This window comes from Tamandua tetradactyla, chromosome 3 (assembly GCF_023851605.1).
Source record: "Tamandua tetradactyla isolate mTamTet1 chromosome 3, mTamTet1.pri, whole genome shotgun sequence".
Taxonomy (NCBI): domain Eukaryota; kingdom Metazoa; phylum Chordata; class Mammalia; order Pilosa; family Myrmecophagidae; genus Tamandua; species Tamandua tetradactyla.
In genome coordinates this window covers 194,837,170-194,851,019 of record NC_135329.1, presented here as the reverse complement: position 1 = coordinate 194,851,019, position 13,850 = coordinate 194,837,170, and the positions used below count along the sequence as shown (strand labels likewise).

The 13,850-nt window shown below is 40.1% G+C and overlaps 1 protein-coding gene across 3 annotated transcripts in view; it reads left to right on the top strand.

Moving 5' to 3' along the window:
- The window catches only part of NHEJ1 (non-homologous end joining factor 1), a 92,027-nt gene that overhangs the window by 3,090 nt on the left and 75,087 nt on the right, over positions 1 to 13,850 (top strand). For all 3 annotated transcript variants that reach the window (XM_077155181.1, XM_077155183.1, XM_077155182.1), the window contains exons 3-5: positions 405 to 617; positions 8,371 to 8,509; positions 9,115 to 9,173. In XM_077155181.1, coding sequence (XP_077011296.1) covers positions 405 to 617; positions 8,371 to 8,509; positions 9,115 to 9,173 — 411 coding nt within the window. The remainder of the gene's footprint in view (positions 1 to 404; positions 618 to 8,370; positions 8,510 to 9,114; positions 9,174 to 13,850) is intronic.

The following is a 13,850-nucleotide window of genomic DNA, read 5'->3' as shown; positions in this document are numbered from 1 at the left end:
TTCCTAGTGAATGTCAGGGGACATTCATATCAACCTGCTTGTTGGCCTTTAGATTGTCATGGAACGTTGAATTAGATTGAGACAGTTGCAATTAATGCCTTGAACTTCCCAGGCCCTGGGATCTTTCCTTATTGTTGCATGTGTGCACGCGTTTGTGTGTGTGTGTGTGGTTTTTGTACTGCTATCTGTTTTATAATTTCTCATCTACATAGGTGTTCTGTAAATTGACCTGCACTAGGCAGAATTGTGCCCGTTGATGTTTGTGACTCTGCTTTTTGTTTTCTTCTTTCCTGTTCTGATGTTTGTTAATGAGAGCTTTTCTGGAAATGTAGAGCCAGTTCTTTTGGGACTTTCAGTCTTTGCTGAGGACTTCTCTTTGGGACAAACTTTTACTGTTTCTTTAGGAACTGAACAAGCGTCTGACTGCTCCTCCAGCGGCTTTTCTCTCTCATTTGGATAATCTACTTTGCCCGCTGTTGAAGGACATTACTTACTCCAGTGAAGCCACCTTTTCCTGTGATCGTGTGGCAGGGGCACTGATCCTACGGATGCGAAGTGAGCTCTCTGGTTTTCCCTTCCATTGGAATTTCCACTGCGCCCTAGCCAGCCCTTCCCTGGTGAGTGTAATTTGAATGTGTGAAGAAAGTGGAGAAAGGGGACTGGGGAAGAATGCCAGCTACTTTGCAATGAATGAAGTATTAGGAGCTCTTATTTATTTCAAACACCCCATTTGAATTTCTTCATCAAAAAACTTTCCTTGGCTAGACAAAAGGCAAGGATGATTCTTGCCTTGTATATCTTTTATTTACAAAGGAAGCAAAGTTTAGGTCTTTGCACTATATTGGATGTCTTTATTCATAAAATTTTCACTTAGCATTGATTAAGGATCTATTATGGGCTGATTGTTGGGAATCCACATCTAAAATTATAGCCTCTTCCTGGAGATCATACTCTAGTGAGAAGACTGATAGATAGGAAATTAGGATAATATGTGGTAAATTCTTTGATTGATGTAGGCCCAAATTGGAGGAAGGAGGGGATTGAGAATCAAAGATCTCTTTGAGGAGACAGTTTCTTTTTTTTTAGATGCAATTTTGCTGAGATATATTCACATACCATATAATCATCCAAAGTATACAATCAGTCATTCACAGTATCATATAGTTGTGCATTCATCACCAAAATTTTTGAACATTTTCATTACTCCAAAAATAAATAAAGAAAGAAAGAACAAAAGCATCTCATATCCCTCCCCCACCTAATTATTTATTTCTTTTTTGTCTTCATTTTCTTACTCATTTGTCTATACACTGTACAAAAGGAGTGTCAGTCACAAGGTTTTCACAATCACATGGTTACACTTTAAAAGCTATATAGGTGTACAGTCATCTTCAAGAATCAAGGCTACTGGATTGTAGTTCAACAGTTTCAGGTATTTTCTTCTAGCTATTCCAGTACTCTAAAAACTAAAAAAAGGGATATCTATATAATATATAAGGATAATCTCCAATGGGAGGGAGGGTTAAAGGATATGGGATGTATTGAGTTTTTTCTTTTTTCTACTTATTTCTTTTTCTGAAGTGATGCAAAAATCACCATGATCATTTTTAAAAACATATCAGCTATGAGATGATATTGTGAGACACTGATTGTATACCATGTATGGACTGTAGGTGTGTGAAGATTTGTCAATAAAAATATTAAAAACAAGAAAAGAGTAATCTTCAGAATGGCCTCTTGACTCTATTTGAAATCTCTCAGCCACGGAAACTTTATTTTGTTTCATTTCTCTTTTGTCTTTTGGTTAAGAAGGCTTTCTCAATCCTATGATGCCAGGGCCAGGCTCACTCCCAGAAGTCATGTCCCACCTTGCAAGGGAGATTTACACCCCTGGGAGTCATGTCCCATATAAAGGGGAGGGCACTGCGTTTACCTGCAGAGTTGCTTTAGAGAGAGAGAGGCCACCTCTCAGCAACAAAAGAGTTTCTCTGGGGGGTGACTTGTAGGCAAGATTGAGGGCTTGGCCAATTAAATTGGTAGTCCCCAGTGCCTTTGAGAATATCATGAATTTCCCAAGTGGAGAAGAAATATTTCCACATTTTTCCTTAGTCCCCCAAGGGGACTTTGCAAATACTTTTTTATTTTCTGCCCAGATTATTCTGGGATATATCAGGGCATCACACTAACCACTACAAACCAACAAGCTCTCACTTCTTACTCAAGTTTCCATGTGATTATGGTGTTCAAATAAACTGGCCATACAAGTTAAATTAGATAGTGAGTTACAGAAAACATAAATTTTATATCAAATAAACATCTTTTCCTTTGGGGAGGAGATAGTTTCTGAGCTGAGTTTTGAAGGCGTGTGGAACTATTTGGGAAAAAATAAAGAAAAATATTGTTTTAGGCGAAAGAGTGCACTTTGAGAAGCACAGACATGTATCTGAGCCAGGAAAGTTTGTGAACTTCATGACCACAGTATAGATGGAAAGCCTGAAAAATGAGGCAGGTGGTGGCCAACTCTTGAAGGATTCTAATGAGTTTGGGTTTTCTCCCAAAGGCAACAACAGGGAGCCTTTGAAAAACTTTAAGCCGGGGTTTATGTGATCCAATTTGTGATTTAGCAGGCTCACTCTGCTGATAGAGTGGAAGTATATATCAGTGTTGGGTATCTGAACATTATTTCATCATTGAATCCTTATAACAACCCTGCGAGATAAGTATATCTCTCCCCGTTTTTGGAATAAGAAACTGAAATTGAAAGTAACTGTGTGAAGCTTATAAGTAAATGAACCCCAGATTGGTCTGATTTGAAAGTGCATCTTCAGCCTCTGCTCACTTGTAGCTTTATGTGCCCTGAGGATTTTATTAGAAATTAGTTAATTGAGAGTGGGTATTAAGAACCAGTTTGCAGGTCTGACTACTGCCTGTGTTTTTCCAGTCTTCTCTATAAACAGAGATTACTTCAGTTAGTAGCAGTTGGAGGACAGGATCTTCTGTGGTAGACCTAAGGGTATGGGCTTATCAGCAGAGGGATTTGAGGACAAACAAGCATGATTTTTTCACTGCCTTTAATATCCCAGAGGGTGGGAAAAAATAGGTCTCCCTTTACACCTCTCCTTGGGATTGATAGGGTGGATGGAACAAAGGGATTTTTTTGGGGGGAAGGGTGTGGTAGGGTGCTTGGTCTGGGAATCAAACGAACATCTCCCGTGTAGAAGGCGAACATTCTACCTGAACCACCCGTGCACCCAGGACAAAGGGCTTTCTGAGGAACTGTGTTGTAATGTCTTTTTTTTTTTTTTTTTTTTTTAAATCTGAACCTCAGTAAAACTAGCCTTGAGTGCTAGGAGAACTACTCATTCATCTTTGAATTTTAAAGGTCCAGCATCAGTGCTTAGAATATAATAGTAACTTTTTTTTGTTGGTTTGAATTGAATTTTTTCTGAAAATTATCATCCTGCTTTAGGTATAGAATTTACCTGTTTAATTCATGGTTCCTATGGCTTTTTTTTAAGTGACACCAGGGGGCGCTGTTCCCTCATTTATGCTTGCCCTGGAAACAAAACTTTTGGGCTGCTTTTGGGAAGTCCCAGGATTAGCACATTATCCTAGAATAGAGAGATTGGGAGTCAGTTATCTGAGGCTGGTAGGCTATAACAGTTTTTGCTTTCAAAAGAATACAGTAGGGAACACTTGTAAAGTTATATTATAATGGTAAAAACATGTGAAAGAAGACAACTAGGCACATTCTTCTAACTGGAGAGCCCAGTAAGGAAAGAGGGGCAGTGTTTGGAGTGGGGTGAGCCTTGGTTAGCCTGGGGGAGATGTTATCTTTTGAACAAGTTAAAATAAAATTATTATTAAATGAAGGGAAACCCTGGAACCCAAGGAAGTTTTATAAGGAAAAAGTTAGAGCCTGTGAACAAGTCTAAGGATGTAGCAGAAACTATTTCAGGCTTGTGTACATGTCTGGAGGTCATACAGTCAAAATTTTTGTTTGTTACTCATTCTTGTGATTGTTTTAATTTTTTTGAATGGATGATTAATACAGGAGGTAAAAATTTCAGACAGCATTTAGGGTATATGTGACAAAATAGGTCTCCCTTTACACCCCCCTCCAGGTCTTTATTTTCCACCTTTAAAGTAATGACTCCTTTCAGCTTCTTGTGAATTCGAGAAGAAAGCTATAGGTATATAAACTCGTGATCAAGTACATATCTGTTTATATGTACATATTTTCACAGCTGGTGGCCTGCCATACACACTGTTTAATAACTTGCTTTTTTAATGTAATTACAGAACTTGGAGATCATTATAGATCAGTACAATTAAAAGACCCGCCTTAATCTTTTTAATGGCTATACACAGCATTTTATTTAGTGAACATTTCAAAATGTATTATCTCCTATTAGTAGACATTTAAGTCTCTCGTCTTTTGCTTATATCAAAAGTAAGTACGTATAAAAAGCAAATAGCCTTGTATTTACTTTCTTTGTGTGTAAATGTGAGCAAATTCCTAGAAGTGGAATAGCTGTGACAAAGAGTATAAGCATTTTTAATCTTGCTAAATGACCCAAGTTATTCCAGAACAATGTGCAACTTAAATTCTACCAGCAATTCAATAGAGTAGGACAGTTCCTATTTCCCCACACCTTCTAAAACATAATGTATTCACTTTAATAATGTAATGTTTCTTAAATCTGTGCAGGATAGCGTGGAATATATGAGACTTCAGACCTCTGTTTCCTAACACTAAGCCCATCTCCACTTCTTGTCCAACTTCTCTTCCTTTTCTTTTCCTTCCCACTGTCTGTTCTTTCTCATATCTATTGTAATTCTTTATTGTCCATATTTTTTTTTCTTTTTAATTTATTGTTTATTTTATTGGACCAAGATATATGGTCTATTTGGCATTCTTCCATGGAGCTTGAAAAATAAATTTGCTGTTCTTAGGCAGAATGTTCTATAAATGTCTATTATAGCCTGATAGTGATGGCATTATTGAGTTCTATATCCTTGCTGGGCTTTTGTCTTCTCCTTTCAATTGTTGAGATCCATTAGGTGTTGAAATCTCCAGTTATAATTGTGGAGATATTGTCCATATTTTGACCTTCAAACTTGTCCATTTTGTGATTCTTAGGAGTTGTAGCAAAAGGTTTCTTTGTGGTAGAAAGAGCTAAGGCTTTGGAACCAGCAGATATGAATTTGTAACTGAGCTCCATCACTTTCAGAATGCTTGTATTACCTTGGGTGAGTTACTGAATTTTTATGAAAACTCAGTTTTTTAATCTGTAAAAGGAGAGACAACCTTACTCTAGAGTTGTAAGGATTAAATAAACATATGTAACATTACTTAACTTTAGCATTATAATGGACTTGTGAGAACAAACATTTCAACTCCATAATTTTTCCTTTTTGAAAAGACAAGACCCTGAGATTACTCGGGGTTGAGCAATTTTCACCTTTAGGTGCTACTAGAGCCAGGACTAGAATCCAGGTCTCATAATCCCCAATGTCCTGCTTTTTACTATATCATGTGATGTGGCTGACCTCAGGATTGGTAACTATCATTCTGCTCTCCTCCTTATGATGTGTGAACATTTCTATGGGAAGTCTGAAGATTTCAGGGAGATTTTCCTCTGGAAAAGGCTGGCAACTCCTGCTTCTAGACCTCACGGCACTTCTGGACCTCCTTGTCTGTTGTGAGCTATTTGAGGGCAGCAGCCTTATAGGGTCAGAGCACATGATAGGTACCAAAAGCTAATTGCTGAATTGACTTATTGAACTGAATCTCTTTATATATTGCTCTCAATATGCAATGCTCTGTAAATGAAGGTGGGTGCATCCCTGAGCTCCCAAAGTACTTAAGGATTTTTCTTTGTAGTATCTGTGGATTTGCTTTGATCCACTTATACATTTTAGCCAGTCTTTCATATGACTATTAACACATATTTTCATGATTTCTGTGCAGTATTAATTTATGTTCGAGAACAAAGCAAGGCCATTGGGAAAGATTTCGAATGAAGTCCATTACTTTAGCCACAATAGTTGCGCTACACAACGGGTCTAAGGGAAATCATTGCAGTGTTCATGGAACTTTGAAATGAATTATACCCCAATGATTCCAGGGGATGAAATTATTTGAGCAGTTGAATACTGAAAAAGCAACTTTTAGGGTTGGTTGCTTGGTTTTTGGCTATATAGACAGTGAGGTCCAATAGAGAATTTCAGGTTCCTGGCATGACATTATTGTATTTAGTTAGACATGACATTGATTAAAATCTTTCCTCATCATGTTTCATGTTATCATATTTACTTATAGTAAGTACTCAAAGAAATTGCTGGTAAGGCACCTCCCCAAAGACAGACCGATTAGTAACTTCAGGATTTGTTATTTGAATGCTGCCATCAAATGAATGGTGATGCAGCTTGATTAGTAATGGAGATTATTTTCAGTTCAACTCGCCAAACGTTGGCTGGCTTTCATCTAGCAAGCAGTCACCTGTCTTTCCTCCCGATCTATCTTAAATGGAGCCAAACTTAATGAAATAATTCCAAGGAAAGCGGGTTGGGTCTAGAGCAAACAAATTTTTCCAAAGGAGGACTTCTGACATATTCTGAACGTACTTCCTGGAGGCTTAAGTTTTTATTAAGCACCTGAGCTGGGAGATAGTGCTAGATTGGGATGTGCTGCAGGATGAAGGGAGGTGTAAACCCAAGGAGTGACTGTTACTCACACCTGGACATGATTTCTGGCCTTCCACTCTGTGCCAGGACTCCGACTCTTCTTGGATCCTGTTCCTGGTACAAAAATTGCTATCACCTACACTTCTCCACCCTACAACACCTGCCTCTTCCCTACTCTTCTAATCTGTCCTAGAGAAATATGGGAAAAGATCTTTTGTTCTTAGTTTGAGCCATGACAGTGTTGGAGGTTTCTTTTTTTTTTTTTGGTATGCTGTATGGCAGGGCCACAGTTCATTATTTTTCCCTGTAAGTGTCCCATTATTGCAGCACCATTTGTTGAATTTTTGTTTGTTTGTTGTTGGTTTTTTTTTGTTTTTTTTTTGCTAGTTTGTTTTTTGGTAAGTGCTAGAACTGGGAATTGAACCTGAGTCTCCCGCATGGCAGGTGAGAATTCTACCATTGAACTACCCTTGCACTCCTTGATGTTGGAGTTTTTAGTAGTAACTTTTACTAGAAAATTAATGGACAATGAAAACAAAGAAGTCTGAAGGGGCTAGATTTTGGTCCAGATTAGATTGGCCTGCACATCTTGTGGGATACGCCAATACCTTTTCCTCATTTCAAACCTGTGTGAGGTGTCTTGTCTAAAAGCACCCCTTTTTAGTTCTCAGGCAGGGGTTTACTTTGGCTGGTGGGCCAAATCTGGCCTGCTGCCTCTTTTTATAAAGGTTCTATTGGAACACAGCTACCTTCGTTCATTTATGTGGTGTCCGTGGCTACTTTCCTCTTATGATGGCAGAGTTCAGTAGTGTTGACAGGTATGGTATGGCCTGCAGAGTCAGAAACTAGCCCTTTTCTGAAAAAGTTTCCTGACCTCTGATCTAGGACGTTTTTTCTTCTTAGCTCCTTCTTTAGCCTATTTCCTTTCCACAAACGGATGATTGGTTTTAATTATTTTCATTGACAGGCTATTATCAAAATTGTGTGAGAGAATTAAACCTTATAAAATCATATAGTATCATGTGAGAGCATCACTCTCGCTGTCCTGTGATATGGGTAGGCTTCCATCTTCTTACCTCTGGTTATGAGCAAGGTGTGTGTGGGGGGTGGTATTATTTCTTCTTAGGTTGGTCTCTTGGTGACTGACAATGATATCAGACTTTGCTGTATTTAGGGGAACAGATTGAAACTCTGGGTTCATTCTAGGCTATCATCAGTCCTGAAACGTCTCTTAATTAGTGTCTGGACCTAACTTAGCTTTCAAAACTCTCTACTTTCTGTTGATTTTTGTCTCTTATTGTCCTTCAGCTAGCATACTCTGCTCTAGCCACACTGACTTTCTTGGAGGTTTCTTGGATCTTCTGCTTTTGTCTCTCAGCCTCTGTTGAAAGATAAGTCAACTCTTTCCTCTTAGAAACTGTATCACATCCTTCTCTTTAAGCCACAACTCTAGGCCATCATCCTATCCGTTATCTGCATTACAAAAAAAAAATCCTTGAATCTCTTTATTATACTTACTTAATTGTTTATGTTTACATTTATATAAATAGATTGCTTGCTTATGAAACTGTGAGTTCCGTTGAAGACATTTTTTTTCTTTCATATATTTTTCTAGTACTGAATACAGTTATGAAATACTTTGTAAGTATCTGCTGGCTAATTGATATCTCTCCATCAAAGGTCTCTCAACACTTGATTCGTCCTCTGATGAGCATGAGTCTGGCATTGCAGTGCCAAGTGAGGGAACTAGCAACACTGCTTCATATGAAAGATCTAGAGATTCAGGACTACCAGGAGAGTGGGGCTACGCTGAGCCGAGGTAAGAGAACATTCTTAGAGGAGCTGGGTGGGAAGTGGTTCCAGTAGTCAAAAGGCCAAAGAAAAATGAGATACTCATTTGCATTAGAGAGTTGTTTCTCCTATGTTGGGTGCTGGGTGCTGACCAGAAACTGAAGACTTGATACTAGGTTGTACTTCTCTCTGCCTTGAGGACCTGGCTAGGGCCCAAATGTCCATCAGAAGCTATATCCGAGTCCAGACATGCCCCAGGTAATGACAAAGAAAGACTTTGGAAGGGGGCCAACAGCTATTCAGAATTGTACTAGGACAACACAAAGTTGGGAGTTTGGGAAGCTACATAGCAGCAACTTTAGATTACAAATTCAATTTGACACTTGTCTTTGTGGGAGGAAAAACTCAGAGTAGTTGCTGCCACTGAATGTGTCATTTGTCTCTAATCATCCTGTCCTCCTCCCTGTTTGTCCACATACTATCAACCCTTTTCTCCCATAGGATTAGGTGTTTCTGCATGTTGTGTCTTTCTCTTCTTTCCAAGGAAGTCTTGAGCTCTGTGTCCTTCCCATTTACAGGTAGGAAGTTCATCCCAGGACTCATATCTCTTTTCTCTGTCCCTTCTCATTTCAGATCGATTGAGGACAGAACCATTCGAAGAAAATTCCTTTTTGGAACAATTTATGGTAGAGGTAGTGTATGTGTTATTTTCTTTCTTCTTATGGAACTTTGCTTTACTTCTTCTTTCCAGGTGCCTGAGTGGTGCCTTGTGATGTGTTAAGTGACTTGTATGGATGGAAAGCCCTTTCTCTTAGAAAGCTGCCTATAGAAATTGTGTTAAAACTTGAAATGGACATGGGGAAGATGGGGTAAAAGAATGTGAGAGACAAAAGGGAGCTACTCTCTGTTAAACAATCTCTGTTAAAATACCTGGCATTTAACTTGGAGTTCTCTAACCTTGGAAAACGGGTGACCATTTGCTAAAATTTTGCTTGTTGAGATCTGATCACAAGGTCTGTATCATGGGAGCAGGGGAGCAGTCGTTATTGTATGTCTGAGCCTCTTCGGTATGCCAGAGTAGAGGAAGGTAAAAAGCTCAGTGCTACCATTTGGGAACTCTCTTGTGGGTGTAGTAAGCTGTGGAAAATCACGGTGTTTATACAAGGGGACTGGCAAAGCAATGAATGGGAATAGATAATTGTGGCCTGTCAGGAGCGCCTGCCTAGGTTTCCCTTCTAAGGATTGTACTTAGCCAAAAGAAACATCTATTAAATGCCAAATGGGGGGTGGTGGTGATATTAATAATAGTGACCTTTGATAATGCCAGTCAATATTGATTTTCTCCTTCTTTAACTCTACTGAGACTTGTTGGCTATGCAGTTAGTATCTTAGTATTATTGCCCCACTTTGTGATTACACATGTTGACCAAGTTGGGATTTATGATGTAAGTAAATAATGAATTATAATATTGTGTTGTTTAGAGATTATTCATTTTTCTGTCTTGTCTTTTAAGCTAACTTATTAGGTTCCTTGTGGACAGGGACTATGTCTCATACTTTTGTATCTGATATTAGTACTTTTCAGAGTGCTAGGCATAGAGCAGGTGTTCTTGATTTGGGACCTTCTGTTCTGCCTCAGTGCATTGGCTAAACAAGGATTTCACAGTGCTTAGGGTTTTGACACTAAGAGTAAAAGATACGAGTTGCATGCTCAGTCCATGTACCAAAGCGATTATAACTCTGGAGAAGGAAAGCATGCATTGCTAAGTCCTGAAGCAGAATAGGTCTCAAATTTTTATGGAGAAAGAGGGATCATTAAATCTAAACTTGTGACAAAGTTCAGAGATTTCCTAGGTTATTTTCTCTGAGGTAGCTTTAAGGGTCTATAAGTTGGGTGTTAAGGGAGGTTGACATAGGCTGGGGATGAAATACTGATGCCCTGCCTTAGCCCCTTGGTTAAGCAATGCATGGCTTATTCTTAGCCCAGCAGGGAAGGCTCTTCTTGATTTAGCACCTGCATACCTAGCCAGCTTGATTTCCTGACATTTTATCCATGTATCTTATGCTTCAGCCATTTGGAATTGCTCTGAATTGCCCCACATTTTGTTTTCTCTAGCCTTTACACCTTTGCACACATTGTTCCCCTTATCCAGAATGTTCAGTGCCCTGGCCTTACCTGCCTTGTAAACTTCGATTAATCTTCCAAGTGTCAGTTTCAGCTTCTTTAGAAGACCTTTCTAGACTCTCTTTGTGAAGATAATCCTTCTCTGCTAAGGTGCTGTTCTAGTTTGCTAGCTGCCGGAATGCAGTATACCAGAAATGGAATGACTTTTAAAAAGGGGAATGTGATAAGTTGCTAGTTTACAGTTCAAAGGCTGAGAAAATGTCCCAATTAAGACAAATCTATAGAAATGTCCAATTTAAGGCATCCAGGGAAAGATACCTTGGTTCAAGAAGGCTGATGATGTTCAGCGTTTCTCTCTCAGCTGGAAGGGCACATGGTGAACATGGTGGCATCTGCTGGCTTTCTCATGGCTCTACAAAAGGGACTGTCTCCAAAATGTTTCTTCTTTTAAAGGACTAGTGGGTGGAGTCACACTTCCATAGAAGCTATCTGATCAAAAGTTACCACCCACAGTTGGTTGGGTCACGTCTCCATGGGAACAATCAAAATACTCCCAAGCCAGCAATATTGAATGAAGATTAAAGAACATGGCTTTTTCTGGGGTCCACCAGATTCAAACCAGCACAAATACTTTAGTTCATACCTCTATTTTACCACTTAAGACTCCATAATATTGCCATTTGTATGTCTGTAAGACAATGGCTTTCACCTCCACTAATCTCTGGACTCTTTGAGGGCAAGACCATATTAATTGCGTTTCTATATATCCAGTACTGAGGATATTGCCTGGAAGCAGTAGGTTCGCGATGATTTTGTGGATGAATATCTTGATAAATTGATGCTGGGGGATTTTATGAAAATTGTGGCAGTGTGGCTTGTGGACACAGTGTTGTTTGTTAGACCTAAATTAGGGATCTTTCATTATCTCTTGGTTCATTTTGTAGCTTTGGATAAATCACTTCTTTCAAAGCCTAATTTTCTCATTTGTAAAATTGGAGGCCCATCTCTTTCAGACTATTAGGTGGAACCCTGCAGAATTGAATGAGACCACATCAATCCAGAAAGCATTAGAATCCAGGTGCTACCCCAGAAAGTTTTTAGTGTTTTGGAACCAAGTTCTTCAAGAGTGTTGGTCCTCTAGGTTCTGGGTGAATTAACAGCAAAACTTCATAGGCTTTTATTATATCTGGACAGGATCTGAGAGATAAATAGTTGTGGCTTTCCATTTTATAGAGTAAGAAACTAAACCTTAGAGAGATTGAGTGACTTGCCTAAGGTCATATAGTTGTAGCTGTAGGTTAGGACCTCCCATATCTCTTGATTTATAGTCTAGGATTATCCCTATTTTGTTTTCCAACTTTATCTAGTTATACACACCAGTTAGGGGAGTTATTAGGGCTAGGATAATGTAGAATTCTTGTGACCTTCTGGGATCACTGCACTGTCCTTAGAATGTCCTGCATAGCTGCTGGAACTGAAAGATTTCCTCCTGGGGCTGTGAGTTTCTTGTGGCCACTGCATCTTTTCATTTACTTTGCTTGTGCAGGATCCTACAAACAGGACATGAGGGTCATGAGGTCACCCACAACTGAGCTGAAAGGATGTGCCATCAAAATAAGCAACATGGAATAGGAATATAAACAAACCAGGTACAGAGCGCTTGGGACGAAGGTGCAGGGGGGCCAGGGCTGATGCTGAGAGCCTAGGGGTCAGTGCCAGGGGTCTGTTTTTCCTAGTTCGCTTTGTGAACATTGTTAAGCAAGAGGCCACAGAGATAGAGTGCACAGGGGCATTAGGACAGGGAGGTTTTTAGGATACTAAGGCTGGGAAAAATATCTAAGGGTTGAATGGGGGTTACTTTTCCTCTTCCCTAACAGCCTCTGACTTTTCATTTCCAAGGAACCAAGGAGGCCAACCAATGGTGGCCTGAATAGAGGAGAATACTGGCAATGTCAGTGCAAAAGGGAAGTAGAAGAGGCGGGGCTGGGTGGGCTGGCTGTAGGCATGATCCTCATATAGGGCATTTCCCAGGACTAGGGGCTGAGAGGCACCTTTAGGAGTAGAAGAAGAATCAAGGAATTGGGGGCTACTGTTACCTGGCAATGGAAGCTCTGTTAGAGAGGAGGTTTAGGATGAGTAGGGGGCTAGCCCACTCCCAGTCTAGTCCACTGGAGGGAGTTCCTTCCCGTGGCCCTGTCAGTGCCTCCCTCTCTCCATCTGGTTGCCATCAGGCTGTGTGGCTGCTGGCGGGCTCTTTATTTGTTTATCCCAGTGTAATGGGGTGAGGAGGGAGCTGGCCTAGGGCTGGCATTCCGAGGCTATGCCACTGAGCCACAGGCGGTTTGCATGGGTGTGTGAGTCATCGGGGCTGCATGCTGCTCAAACCAGATGCGGCCAGGCTCGGGGACAGCAGGCAGCCCAAAATAGAGCCCCGCCCTCTACAGCTGGCAACCCCTTGCTAAGGATCAGCCCTTGACACTAAAACCTGGACAGTTGTGTGAAATAGACTTCCTTGGGAAGGAGGACCACAGAAATAGAGATTTTGCAGTTCTGTTCTCTATCTTCAGAGGAAGGCATTCAGGATAGCAATCACTCCCATTGCTGTGTGCTGAATGCCTTGTTAAGACTTAATCTGTTTAGTATAATATTGTAACCAGGAAATTGGGGGGCTATAGTTAAAATTGATTTGACCCAGTGTCTGTAATGTACCCATGGTCTTTGTGTCCTGTCTAATTTTAATTAGTAATTTAAAATTACCATTTTAATTTAATTGTTATTACTTTTAAATTACTGTCTAGTTTTAATTACTATCCCCTATCTGGCTAAAGCCTAATTCTAGAGCTGATTCTTCAAGTTATGAAGGAATTCACTGCTCCTCTTGTGAAGCTGTGGGCTCTAGCAAAGACACCTGGGGAGGATGGGAAGACCTTTGACCTGAAAATTGCTGTCAGCCTGCTGAGGTCATTCACAGACAGCTTCTTCTTGGCTTCCTTGGCTGCCACTCCATCCTTCACCTGCCCAAGAAGTCTTAGGGTTACCGAGGATTGTGTACTGGATCTTCTCACCCTTCACTCTCCCTCTCTCTGGGTTATCTCATCCAAAATCTCCAGTTAAAACTAACACAAGTACACCAATGACTCCCAATTCTATATCTCCACTATGTTTCAGGCCCATATTTCTTTCTGTATATTTGGCATTTCTGTCTGGATGTCCCACATGTACCATTCCCTAAACATGTCCAAAA